Source organism: Ursus americanus, chromosome 30 (genome assembly GCF_024610735.1).
Source record: "Ursus americanus isolate L20-20 chromosome 30, mUrsAme1.1.p, whole genome shotgun sequence".
NCBI classification, from domain to species: domain Eukaryota; kingdom Metazoa; phylum Chordata; class Mammalia; order Carnivora; family Ursidae; genus Ursus; species Ursus americanus.
Window position 1 is genome coordinate 25,313,361 of NC_142156.1, and position 20,475 is coordinate 25,333,835.

Sequence of the window (20,475 nt, forward strand, 5' to 3'; positions counted from 1 at the left end):
AGTCCCTATTTTAAAGATTATCAAGAAATCGCCTCCTTATTCTACAGAGACACCTGCTGTTATCAGCACACTCGTCTGCCCTGGAATGCCACTGCCATCATAACTACTGAACATGGTATGCTATCTCTAATCAGTTTAATGAAAATAAGCTGAACGTAGCCAATTTCCCAAACACACCAAGTTTCAACATTCACCAACATTGCTGATTTACCAAAAATGTATTACTATCAATAACAGATTTTCATTGTTAACTATACTTCAATAAAAATGATAAAATAATAAAAACAAACAAAAAGTAGATTTTCTTTTAAAGATTTTTCATTTCAGAGAGAGTGAGAGCATGCATGGGGGGGGTGCTGCAGGAGGAGGAGAGAATCTCAAGCCGACTTCCTACTAAGCACAGGGGGTGGGCTCAATCTCACAATCCGGAGATCATGGCCTGAGCTGAAATTGAGTTAGACACTTAGCAGACTAACCCACCCAGGCTAAAAAGTAGATTTTAAAGTAATTCATCTTGGATAGGATTTTTTTAAACATTGAGGATGACCAAAAGTTTTAGTTGAATGGATTCTATTTTGTTTTAATGGAACCATTAGAAAGATTGCTGTTTGTTGAATGTCAGGGCGGGTTGGTCTTCTAGTGAATATAATATAGTTTTTTTTTTTTTTACTAAATGTATACTTTGTCATTATTATCCCAAATCCAATTATAAACTTAGGTGGAAAATGAGATAAAGTCACAAAAGTAACCAAAATCGGGAAAACAATCTGTTGAAAGGGCAGAATCAGGAAAACCACTGGGAGGCTACCTGCTGTAACAGAGAGTGGATATTCCTGTGAACGTGCAGTAGTTAAAGAAAACACGACACTCTGAGCGACCAGCCACACTGAGGGAGAATACACAGGCTGCGAAAGCAAGGCCACAGAGGGTCCAGATAAAAGCGAGATACCATGGCAGCATAGACCTACTCTTACAGGGAAGCCACGGAGAACTGGGTTTTGATAGCGGGACTTATATTTCACAGAGTTTAGTTATTACTGATGTATATCCTATCTTACAATTAATTTAAACTAGTCTACTCTTTTATAAAAGCCATTTTAAAGATGTTCACATGCCACCTCTTGCCTTGAACCTCTCCAGCTAGCCACTCCAGCCCATCCTATAAGAAAAGCCCATTCATCCTTCAAGAAGCACAAAAGCTCTCCTTTAAGATTAGGGATGAAATAACCCACAGAAAAATTTAGAAATAAGTGCATTAATCAACTGCTGTATTTTTTTAAAAATGTACAATTGTGTCACATGCCCTCTAGAAACAAAAAACCTGCTGAATTTCCTGCCATGGGGAGATAGTATATTTTAAAAATTGTAGGTGAGAGTAAAAATAAATAAAAATATAAACTAGATGTTATATATTTTAAACTCGGCGGCACACGTTCTTACGTGTAAATTACAAACTGAGGGAGAAAAATGGGGCAAAGGTCACAAAACCACACGGAAAACAAAGGCAACCACACAAATGACCCAACTGCCGGATAAAGCGGATGAAGGAAGCCAGCTAGCTACGAATGGAGCCGGCTCCGACGGGAATTCGCATTCCGAGAAAGTACAGTGCGGGGACAGACCCCGAGGGAGCAGGGAACCGGAGAGGGCTCCGCGCGGGAGGGTGGGCGCGCGCGCCCTCCGCCGGGACGCCTGGGAGAGACTCAGGTGCAGGGGCGGACAGCCCTGAAACCCCGCGGCGGGAAGAGCGGGTCCCGGGACCAGCCCTACCCGCCCCCGCGGGGTCACAACCCGCAGGTGCATCCGGGCCGCGCCCCCGTCCCCACTTAGGGTCCCGACTGCTGGAGCCCCCACCAAAGCTCGCCCGAGGACGGGGTCTCCGTGCAGCTCCGCAGAACGCGCTGAGCCTGCAGCGCCCAGCACTTCCCCCGCCCCCGGCGCCCTCCGCCTTCAGCACAGCCCGGGCCTGGACGGCAGGAGCCCCTCCACGGTCTCGGGCGGCTAAGGAACTAGAACAGTCGCAGCTAACCCTCCTGCCACCGCACCCCGGCCAATGGCAATTAGGAACCGCCCGTTGCTAGGCAGGGTGCTGTCTCGTAGCAACGCAGAGGCGGGGAATTGGCCAAGAGACAGACACAATCTTAGCCAATAGCCGCTTGGGCCAGTGGGCGTGGGTGCCGCGGCCAATGGGAAACACCATCGGCCTGTTACTAAGCGAAAACCGGTCTCTAAGTAACGGACCGGCTCGGGATGGAACCCAGGAGGCGCTAGCCGAGCTGCTATAAAGGGTAAAAAGTGTATTCTGTAAACCAGACTTAAAATTTGCCTTGCTGGGGCACCTAGGTGGCTCAGTCGGCTAGGCGACCGACTCTTGATTTGGCGCAGGTCATGATCTCAGGGTGGAGAGAACGAGCCTCGTTTGGGGCTCCGTCCTGGGCCTGGAGCCCGCTCGGGATTTCTCTCCTTTTCCCCCTGCCCCTCCCCCACTCAAATAAATACAATAAATCTTTTTTAAAACTTTGGCGGAGCGCCTGGGGGCTCAGTCGGTGAAGCGTCGGCCTCCCGCTCGGGTCGTGGCCCCGGGGTCCTGGGATCCGGCGGGCTCCCTGCTCAGCAGCCCATCTGCGGAGATCACTGTGCGGTCTGCTTTCAAGTCTGGCTCTAGGAGCGGCGGAGGGGAGGAAAGACCCGCCCGAAAATCCTGGAGCCACAGGGAGCCTCCCGGGGGAGGGCAGGGCAGCCTGGGCTGGTGGCCTGAGGGACCTTGCGCGGAGGGAGCGCCGGAGGACCCCCTGGCTGTGTCCTGGTCTCTGGCCCCGACCTCCCCTCCGTCAGGAACGCACGTCTGCTTACACACTGGCCCCAAGGGGCTCGGGGCTGGGACATCCCGAGCCTCTCACGGCCAGATGCCAACTCGGAGAGGCCTCGGGCAGGAAAGGCTGGTCGGGCTGACGCTGTGGCACATCTGAGAACATCCAATAGGGTGGGGAACATAAAAAAGGAGATTCTAACACAAAAAGCATTTTGTACAACTGTTCACGGCACAGAGAAAGCAGTTGATTTCCGAACCAAGTGGCTTGGCACTTACTCTGGAAGTAGGTGTGCAGACCGCGTCTGATGTAGCGGTGACCGCCCCCGTGCACGCCGCGTCAGCGGGAGAGGGCGTGTGCGCGCCTGGCACCTTCGCCGCACACGCCTGCGCCCCAGCTCGCCCAGGACTCGTGCTCACCTGAGCGCTCTGGGCTGGCGCTCCCCTCACCGGCTTCCAGTGTCTTCGGAAAGCCGCTCTCCTTCCCCGGAACGTCTGGAATCGAGGGCATTTTTCTCCCTCAGGAGGTCACAGCCTTGTACTTCGCAGATGTCCCGTCTACCTCAGTAACTTGACTTAAGATGAACAAGAAGGCATTAGTGATTACTACATCCTCGTGGACAGTCGCTCCGGCACTAAACTGGTAAAACCAGCTTTGGATAGAATACTATTGCTTTAAATTTTAATAATCACATTTAATAGCATCAATACGATTGTTAAATTTTAACGCATATTTTAATATATAATATATCATATATAAAATCTATACAATTTATTATAAATAGAAATTTTAAGATAATTTTAATATAAATATTATTCTATCCTAAGCCAATTTTAGAATAATCCTATTACAACTCAAATTGTAGAACCGGGCAAATGGAATAAAAACTTAAGTGTATTTCTTATTTTCTGTTGACTTAACATTGCTCTTTCAAGGGAAAATGTGTGTTCTCATGCCCTGCCCCATAGAGAAAAAAAAATCATTTATGTTTTAAATTCTAACTCAGGGTGCTGCCTGGGTGGCTCAGTTGGTTAAGCGTCTGGCTTCGGCTCAGGTCATGGTCCCCGGGTCCTGGCATCGAGTCCCACATCCCCTTCTTGCTTAGCAGCGGGCCTGCTTCTCGCTCTGCCTGCCGTTCCCCCTGCTTGTGCTCTCTCTCTCTAACAAGTAAATAAATAAAATCTTAAAAAAAATCTAACTCAGGGCCTGTGTTCCCACAACTCTTCATGCTGAGCTCAGCCACACGCTGCAGATGATACCTGCTTTTTGCTAGAGCCCTCACGTGTAGGCAAACTTGCGGCCCCTACAAGTTAGAGGAGTCACTGCACCCCCATCGCCGCTTCCAAGTGGACCCCCCAAGGAAGAGCGGCTGAGTCGATGACCTTACAGCATTTTACAGTGACTCCTGACGAAGTCACCAACCAACTTTACAAAACTGTTCTATGATCACCAGTTCATCAACTGCATAGTAGAATTTATTTGCCCTATTTTTGTGCTAAGAACTAAGGGGAGGCTCATAAATGTTCTAACTGGGTAAGTGCGTGCACACAGGAAAGTTTTCCCAAACACTTAACACTGCACGATTATGTGAAGGAAAAGTGTACATTGGAATGTAACGCACCATTTAAAACTTGAAAATCAGGGGCACCTCGGTGGCTCAGTTCGTTGGGCTTCCAACTCTTGATTTCAGTTCAGGTCATGATCCCAGGTCGTGGGATCTAAAGAAATCTTAAAAAAAAGATATATATGTATACATAGGTAAATAAGTTACATTTTATACATAAAATAAGTAATTATGTGTAAAGAATTAAAGTATTTCATCATGAATACTCCTAATAATTAAAATTATATGGGAATGATAGAATTTATCACATTTTATATTGTTGGATGTACAAGTTACAAAAGAGGATTCTTGGGTTGTTTCGTGTGGGCTGTATTAGTAGTAATCGTACAGATGCATTAGGGACATTGAAAGCGGTTTGTGTACGGTATGTGCTGGATCGCTGCCCGTGCGAGCACACCCTGAATGCCGCTGTTAATCGCTATCTTGAGAGTGTAGAGATCCCAACCTCCCTCTCTAATCCCATCAGGCAGGACGTGTAGAAGAACAGGAGAGCATGAGCCGGGAGAGGGGAAAAGGGAGAAGCAGAGCTGAGCGGGTGTAGGACTTGATCTCAGGACCCTGGGATCACGACCTGAACTGAAGGCAGACGCTTAACCGACTGAGCCACTCAGGCGCCCTCTATCGACCTTTTAGTACCTACAGGATCTGTAAGGAAAACTATTATCCCTGCCACCGGTAATTTGAGTTTCTATTTTCTTGATCGCTCTAGCTGGGGTTTATCCATTTTATAATTTCAAAGAACTGATTACATTTTTGTTAATTTTCTCTACTTTTGTTTCCTATTTTATTGATTTCCACTTTTATCTTTATTATTTCCGACCATTTTGGATTTAATATGCTCTCTAGAGGCTTAAATCATTCACACCAGACTTCCCTTCTTTCCGCATATAAGCACTGACAGCTATGTTTCCCTTTCACGCAGCTTTAGCGGCCTCCCTTGAACTGCGATGTTTCTTTTCTTATCATTTAGTCCAAACTACCTTCTCATTCCCCTTTGATTTCTTCGTTTTGTGTGTTTTTTATAAGCATATTGCCTAATTTCCAAATACTTGAGCATTTTCCAGACTTACCCTTATTTTGTATCTATTATTAGAGAACATATCCCAGGATTTTCATCTATGGAGACCTGATTTATGGCATCACAGATGGTCTGTATTTGTGAATGTTTTATGGGCACTTGAAAAAAATGTGCGTTCTGCAGATTTAATGTGTAGAGGCTTATAATGTCCATTAGGCTGGTTTTGTTCATAATATTTCCCGAATACTTTATATCCTTCAGGACTTTTAAGATATTTATTTATTTGAGAGAGAGAGAGAGAGCACTTGAGCGGCAGGAAGGGGGAGAGGCAGACTCCCTGCTGAGCAGGGAGCCCGACGCAGGACTTGATCCCAGGACCCTGAGATCATGACCAGAGTCGAAGTCAGCTGCTTAACTGACTGAGCCACCCAGGCACCCCCAGTGTGACTTTTCTTGGTCTCATGACCTATGAACTAAATTATAAAACAAGACCTCACCAATGTTCCAATTCAAAACAAAAAATAGGGAAGGAAAATTTGTTGAAATACAACAAAAATATACATAGCAGATACATTCGCCTCTGTACTCACCACAAAACTTCATTTTTTAGTAACTTTTTTCCTGCCACCTGTTCCATATTACGCCCGCCATTAGCAAGGTATTGGTGGGTCAAGGATCTTTACTTGTGGGGAAACCCAAGTCTTCATTAGTGAAGACTGAGTTTCTAGCAGTCCTGTCCTTATTCGGGTGCTTTAGTCTCCCACTGGAACTCACAATCATCATGGAAATACTAAGAGGCTCTGCACAGAGTCCACCCGGCCCCAGATGTGTGCCAGCGATTCCTAGTTCTGTGGATTTAGAACCCCAGCACAAGGTCTCAAAACAGCATCAAGGAGCTGCTGTTGTGACGTTTGATAGGAGCCTTCCTCCCTTGAGGATTAAGCCCTCGGACCCAGAGGAACCCAAGGTTGCAAGGATGGGGAGCAGAAACTGCACGTGAGTACTTACAGCTCCCCTCACCACCCTCTTTGGCTTCTCATCTCTCCTGCTGCCTCTTTCGCCAACTGCAGCTAAATTCCCTCAGCTTCACTTAGAGTAGCTGTTGTGCTCAAACTTGGACCCTGATCGGTCAGTCAGACAAGCACTCACATGACACTTTGGAATAATGAAGCCCTCCCCGTATGGGCTGCATAAGCAATGTGGGGTCAAGGTCAACCCCCAAAGCAATACTTGGCTAACCTAGGTCCTAACTTTAATTTTGACGCAACCCCATTTACAAACAACATTTGCTGTTGGATATGCAATGTAAAGACCACTGTCCACAAATCTCCCTTTCTCTGACGAAAACAGTCCTTTTTCTGTATGTCTGCATGTTATAACCTTTCAGGAAAGAATTCTGACATTGTCCGGCTTTATCAAGGAGAGGAAGTACTAAAAATTCTAAACAGAGGTAGGGGTAACGTGCATAATAGATGGTTTCAACAAAGATAAGTTTCTTGTGTTGGCAACACAAGAAAATCACACATGACGGTGTGATGCAAACTTCTGAATTTCACCAACATTCAAGAAAGGCTTTTGTCATTTTCAAGACACATTATTTAAAAATAAACTTAAGGTTGGCATATTTAAAAGCAAGAGAATACCTCGTGCATTGCAAGGTTTCTTGTATGTTAAGTAGAGGTTTTTTCCCCAACAATAAAGTAGCTTGATTTCTAAAGCCTCATCTGTGCAAGATGTCTGGGTCAAACCACCAAAAACCCTAATTCTCCTAGCAAAAGCCTCTGCATGTGACCTTATCGAACTACATGTTTGTTTTTTTTAAATTGAGTTTCTTCTAATTATTTGCAAAGTACTTTAGGAAAACATTAAAAGATTGACACAGAGAACAGTATTGCATGATGTCTTAGCATATCAACCTAAAATACGGTTTCTTGGCTCTATTATATTTAACCTACATACAACTGAGTCTACAGAAACCCACTGAAAAACAACAGGAGGATATGCTTCGTGGGTCTTTTTACGAACCCCATTTCTCATGTATTTAGATGAAGAGCAATGCAATCCCGAGCTTTCTTCTGCTCACTCAGTCATGTGTGGACGTGCATTCTTGCTTGCATGTCCAATGTGAACAATTCTGTACGTACTGGTGACTCAGAGGAGGCAGGAGATTTTATTGAAAAATTCCAGCTTCTATTATTGTAGACAGAGCACGGTAAGAGTTCTCAGACTCATTTACATGTGCCAAAAAGTATCTGGCAATGTAACTTAAACTATTTGTTAAATAATAAATACATCACTTGGTCCAGCTTATCTTCTACTGTTATGGCACAAGACAAATTATACACACTGTGCAGCACTCTTGACAGACACCATGTTCACAGATTAATTTCACATGTGCTGTGAAAATAAATAAATCTGTAACATGTAGCCATACTCAGGAATATTCCTCTGAAGCAACAGGCTCTTTACTGGACTGTCATGATTGCTAACATATATATACACACAGATACGTATCTTTAAAGTTCCATATGCTTATTATTTAAAATTGAATAATCTTTTCTTTAAAAGATGCAATACGAGAGTTGGAAATTGATTTTTTGTAACGTTCCTATGGACAAATTTTTCTACATTCTTTTAAATCATTATTTTTGTTCTCAATATGAATAACTTGATTTACAACGAGACTAGACTGTTTGCTGATGCTTTTCTCTGTGGTCTTTGCCACGTTCACCACACACAGGCTCGCTCTCCCGTTTGGCATTCTGATGTTCAGGGCAGTAGAACTTCCTGCCACAGCCTTTCCTATACTCACGGCCTTCAGAAGTTTTCTCTAAATGAGTTTTAGGATGTGGAGAGAAGTGTGATAATTTTTTAAGAGTTTCTCACATTCACTCCGTTTCTAGGGTTTCTGTTCTGTGTGAGTTCTCTGATGTATGATGAGGTGTGACTTCTGGGAGAAGGCTTTCCCACACTTGCCGCATTCATAGGGCTTCTCTCCTGTGTGAGTCCGCTGATGTATGATGAGCTGTGACTTCCAAATAAATGCTTTCGTGCACTCATCGCATCCGTAGGGCTTTTCTCCTGAATGAGTTTTCTGGTGTCTGATGAGGAGTGACTTCCCACTGAAGGCTTTCCCACACTCACTGCATCCATAGGGTTTCTCTCCCGAATGAATTCTCTGATGCTTACTGAGACTTGACTTCTCTCTGAAGGCCTTGCCACACTCACTGCATTTGTTGGGCTTTTCATCTATATGGGTTCTCTCATGCGTAATGAGTTGTGACTTCCCACTAAAGGCTTTCCCACATTCACCACAGGCATAGGGTTTCTCTCCTGTGTGACTTCGCTGGTGAATGATGAGCTGTGATGTCTGAGAGAAGACTTTGCTACAGTTGCTGCATTCATATGGTTTCTCTCCCGTGTGAGTTCTCTGATGTGTGATGAGGTGTGACTTTCTAGAGAAGGCCTTCCCACACTCACATCCATACAGTTTTTCTCCTGTGTGAACTGTCTGATGTGTAACAAGGTGCGACTTCTGGGAAAAGGCTTTGCCACATTCAGTGCATTTGAATGGTTTCTCTCCTGTGTGTGTTCTCTGATGGACAATGAGTCGTGACTTCTTGCTGATGACTTTTCCACATTCATTACATTCATAGTATTTTAATCCAACATGAGTCTTCTCACGTTCGGTATGGGGAAAGGATTTCTCATATCTGTTGACATTACCAGCTTTCTTTCTTCCACAGTTTCGAGTCTGAGTAAATACATCTAACGAGTATTTCAAATGTTTTCCATTTGAGACACGCTTATTGGGCTTTTGCTTTAAAGGTGCAAGTTTCACGCCACACTGAAATATTTTCGCACTTGCATTCATTTCACGGACTTGTTCCAATTTTTTAATCCCGTCTTGAATTTCTTGGTGCCATGCTTTGTAATCATCAACTTTCCAGTATTCTAGAAAAGAGAACAATAAAACACATGTTGTGAATTCCTCAGTAACTGAACCAGACGAACCAGAACTACAGAAACAATCACGCACACCGGTACATGCTTGGGAATTACAATTAAATGAAGTGCTTTCATGGAAACTGAGGTAGAAAACCAATAATAGATAAGGAAAAGATTAAAAAGAAAAGGTTGACTAAATAGGTTGTTAGAGGCCATGATATAATAATCTGTCCCAGGTAAAGGGTTTCATTTGCACACACACTGGACTCTAAGACATGGCAATAAAAGTTGCGGTAAAGGCAGGGGATGATGACACCAATGTTATCCCTTTGGTTACAGGCACAGAAGGAGTAACTATCATAAAAGAAATCAAGGAGAGCCTAGAGGAAATGACTGCGGAAATACAATAGTTACCTGAGGCATTTACCAATGAAAGGGCCAAGAAAATACATGGAAATTAGAAAGTGAGAGGAAAAAATCACAATGAATCCTGTGTCCACGAGAAAAGAAAAGGGACCTGTCAGCAGGATAAGGTGTGTGATGTGGAGAGCAAAATGAACGTCTGGGGTCTGACATGAGAAAGAGGGGTTGAGCTCCTTCGTGCAGACCAGAGAAGCACAGCTCACTCCAAAATCAGAGCAAAGAAGGACAGATGACCCCCACATGGATGCGTATCTGAGAAGCTCAGCGCAACGGTTCGGGGTCACTTCCGAGGGTTTAGCGACCTGGGGACTTCTCTGAACAACACCGCGCAGCTGCCCCCCCCTTCACTGTCCTCGCTGCTCACTGCCCACTGGCATTTCAACTCCACCGCCTCCCAGGGACTCACCTGAAAAGCTCTGACCGGGGATGTCTTCACCCATTACCCGTGGCTGCTCCTGCTCCAGTCTAGAGATCACATCTGGTCGGATAAGTTGAAACCCTGTGTATGGGAAGTCACACGGGATCTGAGCCCAATTTCTTGGGCTCAGGCTTCTAAAGAATAAATAAATGCTGAGCTTCAGAGGGTGTGAATGAGGCCTTTCGTTGGGGATGTGCGTGGACAGACACTCCAAAGACAAGAAAGGGCTAAGAATTTTTGAATTCTGAAACTAAAGCCCCAAGCCCTTACACACTTCACAGGTCCCACTTTTCAGTAAATGAGCAGGAAAAGGACACGCGTCCACGTCCACACACGATGTGTCCTTACCCAGTGACACAAGGCTGCTCAAGTTCTCCAACGTCACGCTTCTGTACAGCGTCTTCTGAGCCGAGTCCAGCAGCTGCCACTCCTCCCACGTGAAGTCCACAGCCACGTCCTCAAACGACAGTGACCCCTGCAAGAGCATGCACCTGGTAAGGCTGAACCAGTGGGCTCTGGATAATCAAAGATGTCAGGACCCCAGGGTAGGAGCCACTAGTAACCTTCAGGCTAGCTCCTCTCCATCTGTCTGCTAACCTCAATTGTACGAGGGGTGCAAATGCGCCCCGTTCCCAGTAACAAACCGTAACTGTTCCCTCTTACGTCCAGAGTGAGGGCTGTGATTACATGATGGCGGCAGAATCTGGGGGAAGCTGCTCTCTTCTGATAAGAGAGAGAGAGATAGTGACAGTACCCTCTGCTCTCCCTACTGTGCTCCCTGCTTTTATTTTTTATTATTTTTTAAAGGATTTATTTATTTATTTCAGAGAGTGAACTAGCGAGCAGGGGGAGGGGCAGAGGGAGAGGGGAGACAGTCTTGAGCAGATTCTGCACTGAGCACAAATCCTGATGTGGGGCCTGATCCATGACCCTGAGATCATGGCCTGAGCGGAAACTATGAGTTGGACACTTAATCAACAGTGCCACCCAGGCGTCCCTCTCCCCGCTTTTGAAGCAGACGTTGCTGCTTCTGGGTCGGGGTTTCGTACGCAGCAGAGCAGCTCCCTCGCTGCGATCTACTGAAAGTCAGCCCTCGACACAAGGGTTTGTCATCCCGTCGTCCCGCCGCCCCTGCCGGGCGGGAGCCCGGGGGCGGGGGGGCGCCTCGCAGCCTTCCCCATCCGTCGCTCTCTCCTTCCTCTCGTGGGCCCGCTTCCCAGGGTCCCCCCTCGGCCGCTCCCCGCCACGAAAAAAAAAAAAAATGAAGCAGACGTTGTACTTGGAGCTGCAGTGGCCACCTTGAGCCGTGAGGTAACATGTGTGAGACAGACAAGCGACTTGTGAAGTATGGCAGAGTGAACCCTGGCAAGACCCGTAGCCTTTTATGGCAACCCTCGAGTGCTGTGCCAGCCCAGGGCTGTCTACTTCCAGGTCCTGCAGGAGAAACTTAAATGGCCTATTATCAGAGCTACTATTTGTAAATGACATCATCCCCAAGTGATACATTTATTTAGCCATTCTTGTTTTTTTTTAAGATTTTATTTATTTGAGAGAGACAAAGAAAAAGAGCGAGCGAGCACATGGGGGGGTACACAGGGAGAAGCAGACTCCCCGCTGAGCGGTTCCCAATCTTGGGACCCTGAGATCATGACCTGAGCTGAAGGCAGACACTTAACCGACGGAGCCACCCAGGCGCCCCCAAAAGCATGATTTCAAGCCAAACACAAGATCTGGATTTTACATCCTATATAAGTTATCATCCCTAGAAAAACTGTATTTTTGATTTTGAAACAAGTATTTTAATGTAAACAACACTCCCGTTTCAGGCCCTTATCTTCAACCATCACGTTGAAACATTAGATGGACTCGTTAAAGGAGTTGTTATTAAAACTTGAACGGAAAGAAAGCTTGATATACTGGCCAACAGCAGATTGTATCTACTGAAAGAGGATATTTGCAGTGTGAATTACCACACTGATGAATGCCGCAAGAATAAAGATGAAAAGAAAAGAAGTCAAATATATTAAAGAAAAGTTTTTAAACTCAGAGGTTAGATCCAAAAATCCATCAAGTATTCCGGAGCTAGAGACAATGGATAATAAAGGGGAGGAAATAATTAGTGAAATAAAACAAGAAAGTTCCCCAAAGTTGGAGGCGGACAAGAGCCTTCCAACTAAAAGCAATAAAGAATGTGAATAAAAATTTTATGTCCGGACACATCAATGTGGGTACAGAGGGAAATGCAAATGCAAACCACAAGGGTACCATTTCACACCCCCTGGAATGGCCACAATCAGACGACAACAGTGTTGGTGAGGACTGGAGAAGCCGAAGCCCTCGTACATTGCGGGTGGGACTATAAAATGTAGCAGCCACTTTAAACAAGTTTGTCAGTGGGGCGCCTGGGTGGCTCAGTCGGGTAGGTGCCCGACTCTTGATTTCGGCTCAGGTCATGGTCTCACAGTTGTGGGATCGAGCCCCACATCAGGCTCTGTCCTCAGTGGGGCGTCTGCTTCAGATTCTCTCCCTCTGCCTCTGCTCCACACCCCCCGCCCCCACCCCTGCTCGTTCACACGCACTCTCTATCTCTCTCTCTCAAATACATAAGGAAATCTTAAAAGAAAAGAAAAGAAAACAATACTTAAAAAAAAAGGTTTATCAGTTCTTCAAAATGTTAAATATAGTTACCATAGGAACCAGCGATTCCATTCCTAGGTACGTACCAAGAGAAGAGAGAACACAAATGTTCGTAGTAGCATTCTCCTAATTGCCAAAACGTGGAAATAACCCAAATGTCCAGCAGATGAGGAACAGATAAACGAAAAGTGCTATAGTCACACGACAGAATATTAGGCCGCAGCGCGAGATAATAGATGTTAATTCATGTCCCATCCTGCAAGTAGGCTACATGAGAGAAGGCAGTCCCAGAAGACACACTTGTAGCGTGTGATCCCGTCGATACCGTATGGGCAGAAAGGGCAAATCCAGAGAGACAGCGAGCGTACTGTGCTGGCCTGGATCTGGGTGCGGAGGAATGCGGAATACCGGCTAAGGGGATGGGGTTTCCTTTTAGGAGGATGAAAATATTCTTCTTCTTTCTTCTTCTTTCTTCTTCTCCTCCTCCTCCTCCTCCTCCTTCTCCTTCTCCTCCTTCTTCTTCTTCTTCCTCTCCTTCTCCTTCTTCTTCTTCTTCCTCTCCTCCTCCTTCTCCTTCTCCTCCTTCTTCTTCTTCTTCCTCTCCTTGTCCTTCTTCTTCTTCTTCCTCTCCTTCTCCTTCTCCTTCTTCTTCTTTTTAAGATCTTATGTAGTTATTTGACTGAGGGAGAGAGCACAAGCAGGGGGAGTGGCAGGCAGAGGGAGAGGGAGAAGCAGGCTCCCTGCTGAGCAGGACTCCATCCCAGGACCTAGGCCTAGATCATGACCTGAGCCGAAGGCAGATGCTTCACCAACTGAGCCACCCAGGCGCCCCGAGGATGCAAATATTCTAAAATTAGATAGTGGCTGAACAATCAGGCAGTTGCAGAAACCTCTAAACTTACTAAAAACCCACAACAGTAAATTGTTCACTTAAATTGGGTGAATTGTATGGAATCACGATTGAGGAAATAAATGAATTACTCACCTGGGACTTGGTCATTTTCTGCTACTCTTGGGAAATGGCCAGAAACTGCAGGCTCTGCTCTGTCCTTGTGGACTCTGCGTATCTTCTGGACTCTATCTTAATGCTCAAATTAAAGGTCTCTGGTCAGGATTCTCCTCACCAAGGATCCTTGGTCCTGAGACGACTTCTTTACCTCAAATAAGCCAATTAGTTCATGGAAACTGCAATCTGTTGAATCAGTTAACAAATTCGCTTTAGTTGATGCAAACATCCCTCTCTTGCTGGAAACTCACCTGCATTTAAAGCTCAAAGTGGGTTTTCCATAGACTCTAAACAGACTTAACAAGGACTCAGAATAGTGGGGTATGCAGAAGGAACCCCGCAGCCTCAATAGCAGCATTTCGTCAAGCACTCATTCTCTCTCAAAGGGGGGAAGGGAAAGAGAGACCATGTGTGCATGTGTAAAATATATACCCAGCAGAAAATAAGAACATCAATTTCATTTTTAAATAAAGGCATAAATAAAAAAGGAAACTGAATCCAGCAGTTGATGAAACGAATAATTTAGCAGAGCTTCTCCTCAAAATACAAGTAGTTCATTTTAAGCTCATAACGTTCTTGAGAGTTCTAAATCAGTTAATACATGTAAATACTTTAGAACTACGACTGGCACATAAACATTTAGTAAATGCTAGTTAGCGCTCTTATTATTACATGATGTGATTATAGAGAAATCAGAAAATACATATCAATAGCAATTATTATCAACAATCCCACTACTTCAAAGCTACGTCTCTCACAGGGTGATAGAAACCATGCTGATATGACAAAAATGTGATCTAAAGTCTTCTTAAATTTTTAAACTGCTTTTTATGCTATACCGTAAACCCACTTTCAGACACAGAAATATAAACACAGACCTGTGAGCGTACCATATAGGTCGCCCAATCAGCTCTCAACCAATACCCAACATCGTGGCATCCCTACTCTTCAATCACTGACCCCCAAGGCCACGCAATCATTAGCCTCAAAGACCTCCCAGGCAATCCCACAGCCCTTCACCACCTACCCCACCGATCACTCTCCCAGCAAGCTCTGTTGAGTCTCAGTCACTCAGACACCGTTGTCCCGTCACTAACTCCCACAACCTTGTCACTTACACCAACAACTCCCTCACTCACCCTCACACTTATTAACCCCCACAGGCTTCCTGATGACTGGTCAGATTCTCCCCACATACTGTCTCCCCAGTTGTCGAAACCTATTTTGTCCCCAGTCAGCCTCATGGCTCCCCAGTTGCAGCCAAATGTCAACTAATCTGTGACCTCCACCCCCAAGCTTCCAAATCGTTCATCCCATAGTTCTCCGGTCACTAGTCTCTTTCTCTCTCTCTCTTTTTAAAAAGCAAGCTCTATGCCCAACGTGGGGCTCGAACTCAGGACCCTAAGATCAAGCATCCCAGCTCTACCGACTGGGTACAGCCAGCCAGGCGCCCAAGGACTCTTGCAATGATCGACGCCAGGGCCTCCCCAATCACTCAATCATCCCTAGTAGTCCCGAGTTCCTCGCCCACCAGGCACCCGAATCCTGTTCTCTGATTCCCCAGTCATTGATGTAAACGGACATCCTACACTCACTTCCGCAGGAGCCTATAGTTCCTGACACGCACAGCACCCCCAGGCCCCCACTGGCCTCCAAACCACTCATCCCTAAGGCTTAGTAACAAGTTAATGAGAAAAATCCTCCTCCAGTAATGTCCCCCCACTCGCAGAGCTCTCGTAAGCCCCAGCAATCCGCAAGGCGGTCACCCCACAGACACTCAACTTCGTGGTCCCTCCAATCAGCAAATTCCACTTGCCCTTCACTAACCCCACCAGGCACCCCATCTCTGCCCTTGACGGCTGCCCCGATCGCTGCAGGCACCCCAAGTCCAGATCTCTGACGTCCACATTCCAGGCAGCTTCAGGCCAACTCAGCCTGCGGGGCCCCGCCACTCACCCCCAATGCAGACCCCCAAACGCGGCCCTAACAGGTGCACGAGCGCTCACCGCGGCCGCACTCACGGAAGACCCAGTCCGCTGTCGCCGCCTGTCCCGCCAGCCCTCAGCACGACAGGCTCCGGTTCCTCACCCGACCCCACTCGCCGACCCCCGCAGGCCCCTCAGCAGTCCTCCGCACTCGTCAGCTCCGGCGGCCGCGCTCCAAACCTCAGGACCCGCCGCGAGCGGCGTCCAGCGACCCCTCCCCGGAATCCTCCGCCCCTCGGCCGCCCCCAAGACCTCGGCATCTCCGATCTCAACGGACCGCCCCAGAGCGGCCCCGAACACTGCAGCCACCGGCGGAACTCGCGCCGGGGTCACCACGGGCCCGCAGGGACACCGAGGTCGCCCCCGCGCCGCCCCCGCCCCCTCCCGCTGGGGCCGCGCCACCGAGAGGCTCCCAGCCGACCGCGCAGAACTACATTTCCCAGAGTGCCGCTCGCCCCAGAACTACATCTCCCAGAGGGCTCTGCGGCGCGCCTCGCCTTAAGCCCCCCGGCTTTCCGAGAGTCGGGGGGTGCGGGGAAGGCGCTCTGGGGTGCGCGCAGCATAACAAATGCTGGAGTTCCTTCCCTCGGAAGACCTCCCAGCAAGACAGAAGCATGCAGTTTAGCATCAAACTCAGGTACTGATGAGAGCAGGGCCTGTGCTGGGGGCGGAGGGCATCACCAGCTCAGTGGGTGAGCCTGCCCACCCTGGATCTCGGGCTTGCGAGTTCAGGCCCCATGTTGGGTGTAGAGATTACTTAAAAATAAAATCATAAAAAGAAAGCAAACAAAAGGACAGGAAAGGCATCCAAGGACAACTGCGTCTCCTGTGGGCGGAGCACCAGACAAGGGTGGGGGTCCAGGCCTCCATCTGCAGGGCCAGACGCTGCCCATGTGTTTAATGGGGATTCCGAGTGGGCGACACCGGACACAGAAGGTACAGGGTGGATGTGAGTACACCTCACAGAGTGCCCCACCTCCACTTTCCTTGCAAGCTGTGCTCGTGGTATAAACTGTCAGTATCCTACTCATTTAAGCTTCAAGGGATGAGGGGAGTCTCCGGTTTAGTTTGTAAGAGAGCGGGCCGTTTTTCTTCTGCACAGACCCCAGACCCCAGACCCCAGCTAGGTGAACCAACGGCCAGGCAGAGCACGGACTCTTAGCACCGCCTACAACTGAATGGAGAGATGCTTTTCTCCTTACGTTTCACGTGTGGGAAACTGGCGAGGGCTCAGATTTGGTCTGGGATACCTAGCTGAATGGAAGCTAGAGTTCACGGTCACCAAAGATCACACTCACACATATTAATTCGTTTAACAGTTTACTCAGTAAACATAGAGGTACAGAGATTTCCTTTTCAAATACAGCAGAGAGAAGTGGGCAATAGGTGTGAGCTCGCACAGCTCCCCATGGCGCACCAGTCAGTGGAAACACGCCAGCAGCTCACAGACACAAAAAGGACAGGAGCCCCACGTTTTCCCTTAGCTGTCTGCCCCATCCTTGTACGTGAGTACTGCCAGCCCAGACTGCAAGTGTTATCACCTGACACATTCTGCTCGGTGCAAACATATACCATAGTAAGTATCTATAACTCGCTCATGCGCTTAGGGCTGCCCTGTGATCACCACGGTTTGCAGAGAAACCCACACGACCATTTTGATGGCTGCAGTGGTAGCAAGTCCATGGTTTAAATGCTCCCTTAACATGACCAGTCTCTTACATATGCTAGAAGTTAATCTGCTTCCCCGTCTTCTTGTGAATCTGAGCTCGATATGTTTTTAAATAAATTTTAATGATAGGAATGATAGCAATGCTTTAAATGAAAACTTCAAATTACAAACGTCACTTCATTTGCATTCTCTCTTCGTCTTACCAGTGACGGCTTCCATAGCTACACTCTCTGTCGTGCACTTCCCATGACGTAGGTGTTGTAAGATACCCGAGTATAATGACTTAGGTATTCAGTAAAGTTGGTGTGCCCTCGCTTAATCTTAGCATTCTGAAAGTAACAGTCTCTATGACAAGATGTCAAGACTACCTGGATACAACGAGTAATGACTCATCTAAATTGCAAAGACCCCACAAAGGAATTAAACAACAATCAGACAGCATCACCAGATCCAGATGGGGAACCGTGTGATTGAGTTACTTGTCATGCTTGTAAGCTGGTCATGAGATGTTCCACTGCTGCTTCGAAGCCGCAGACAGACATCATCGGACAGTTTTCTAAGTTGAGAGTGAGCATGGCCTTTCCCTTCACTATGTGACAAATACAGGGGCCTGGGGAGAGTTGTGCTGGTGGAAACCATTTTGCTGTCACAGGCCTATTACAGAGAAACCGTTACAGGTAGCTGTCACAGTGCTGTATTCCAATTATGTCCACACCATGAAACACTGCTTTCATTGGCTAGCTAATTCCTTAAAGACAGGACCAGACAAATACACAAGTTTATTGGCACAGACTACATTGTGAAGGGCGTCTTTCGGGGTTATACAAAATGGAAGGCCTCCACGAAAAGCTCCTTCAAAATGCACATTGAAATGCAAACCCACCTGGAGAGAAAATGCAGCTGTGTAGCCTGATGGCAATTACTTCCCTTCAAAAGCGGTCCGGGGACCCAGACAAAAGGACCGGGTGAGAGAGGGTAAAGAAAGGTGAAATTACTAAGAGGCCTCTGAAAAATGACAGCGGGTGGGGCTCCCGCGCTGGGGCTCATTGGTCATCTACTTCAACACAACGACTCTGACTTCACCAGACTGTACGGTGTTGGTCATGGGCACTGGTGTGGAGCCTTCAGAGAGACTCTCTGTGGCAGCTCTGACTACTAACCTAGAAATCTTGTTCATGGGTTACAGATTATGTGGATTACACAGAAAAGCAGCAGAATATGGAATGAGGTATGTGTACAAAGCAGTGTTTTTAAAGGGATTCTGGGACCTAGGAGGCATCATTCCTTTCTGCCTCACTCAGGACCTGGTTTTCTTTTTTCTTGTCCACACATAGTGAACACAAATGCTGATGTGTTTTGTAAATTGCTTGGCTAATCCAGAAGTAGCATAAGACTTCATAAATGTTCTGGTTTCTATTACTAAAGAAGGGTTACGTAGCAGATTTTAATCTGTGGAGCCTTTTACATGTGCAGCAAAACAACACAACACAAAGAACTTTGTTACTTGTTATAATTTCCACTGAACTGTTCAGAAACAATGAGAAAATACTGATGTTTAGTGTGGGAAATCTCAACAGATGTCAGTCTGAGCCCCACAAGGCACTCAAAATGTTGTTAAATGCTCATCCTTCAACACGGCACAGAAAACAAATGGTACACTCAGAATGTTAACTCAAGAACATTTAATAGAGGGACTATTTACAGATACGTGTTCAGAAATAAGGACACCAAGCAGGCATGGCGAAGCCTCTGAAGAGCAAGGACAGGGAGGTGTGCACTGAGGCCGGAGGGTCTACAGCCCCAGAGGAGGGCTGCCCAGCGGGAGCTGGAGCCAGACAGGCACACACCGTGCCAAGACCAAGGTCCAGTGGGGGGGGGGCAGGCAGGAATAAAGGTTCTAGCCTCTGTCCTCCCACATTCACACCTCAGCGGAAACCCCAGTGGGCAGCCCCTGGGGTGCAGAGCAGGGGAAGGGGGGCAAGTGGGGGCGACCAGCACGAACGCAGGTCCATCACACGTGCAAGTCTACTGTGTAGCTGCCACATAGGCCAGGTCACCCTGAGCCCTGGGGAAGCAGGTTTCTGACTCCAACGCTGCGGTCTACTTAACTGTTTTGGAAGACCCATCCCTAAGCGTTGTTGTCGTCACACACTTTACTTTTAAATAGATCGTAACTCACAATACATTGTCACTGTTTGGCTTTAAGCAACTGATCTCCTTTTTAAAAGATTTTAAAACGAGGACAAAGATCTTTTATATTTACCCACATAGTCACCATTCCCAGAACTCTTCATTTCTTCCTAGGATTTCCACCCAGGATTATTTTCCGGCTGCTCCCAAACTTACTTTAATGTTTCCCGAAGGAAGGCCTACAGCTAATCAATTCTCGTTCATTTTGTTTTTCTGAAAAAGTCTCTTTTTTTGCTTTCATTTTTGAAAGATGTTTTGGATGCGTAACAGACAAATGCCAGGTTGCAGGGGTTTTATTTTTTCCCTCAGAAATGCAAAGTCGTCGCTCACTGTATCGTCCTGTGGCCAGAGTGGTCTCTGTCCAGGAGCGCGCTGCCTTTCCCCAGGCGCTTTACAACCTTTCTCCATCCATCTGAGTAGCAGGACTTTCTTTATGTATCTTGTTTGGGTTCTTTGAACTGCTTGAATATGCGGAGTGACACTTTTCATCCCATGTGTAACAATTCCAGCCGTTATTTATTCAGATACTTTGTTATTTCTCTTCCCACCCTCTCCGTCTAGGACTCTGCTCCCACTGCAGCGGACCCCTCTCTTCCAGGCTTTTTTTCTCGTGTACATCAGTTGGACAGTTTTTATTCTTATTTAAATTCATCTATTTTTCTTCTTCTATGTCTCATCTGTTCTGAATTCCACCCAGAGCTGGGTTTTTCGGTGTTTTTAAAATGTTCAGATACTGCTGTGTTCATC

The 20,475-nt window shown here is 46.8% G+C and overlaps 1 protein-coding gene across 1 annotated transcript; it reads right to left on the reverse strand.

Moving 5' to 3' along the window:
- Positions 1-7,603: 7,603 nt before the first annotated feature.
- On the reverse strand, positions 7,604-13,094 carry LOC148107464 (uncharacterized). The gene is made up of 4 exons (XM_087857474.1): positions 12,965-13,094; positions 10,590-10,716; positions 10,230-10,322; positions 7,604-9,406 (listed from the first exon to the last, which is right to left on the reverse strand). Exons 1-4 carry the CDS (start codon positions 12,998-13,000, stop codon positions 8,352-8,354), a joined length of 1,311 nt encoding a protein of 436 aa, XP_087713600.1. The 5' UTR covers positions 13,001-13,094; the 3' UTR covers positions 7,604-8,351.
- Between the last annotated feature and the right edge of the window lie 7,381 nt (positions 13,095-20,475).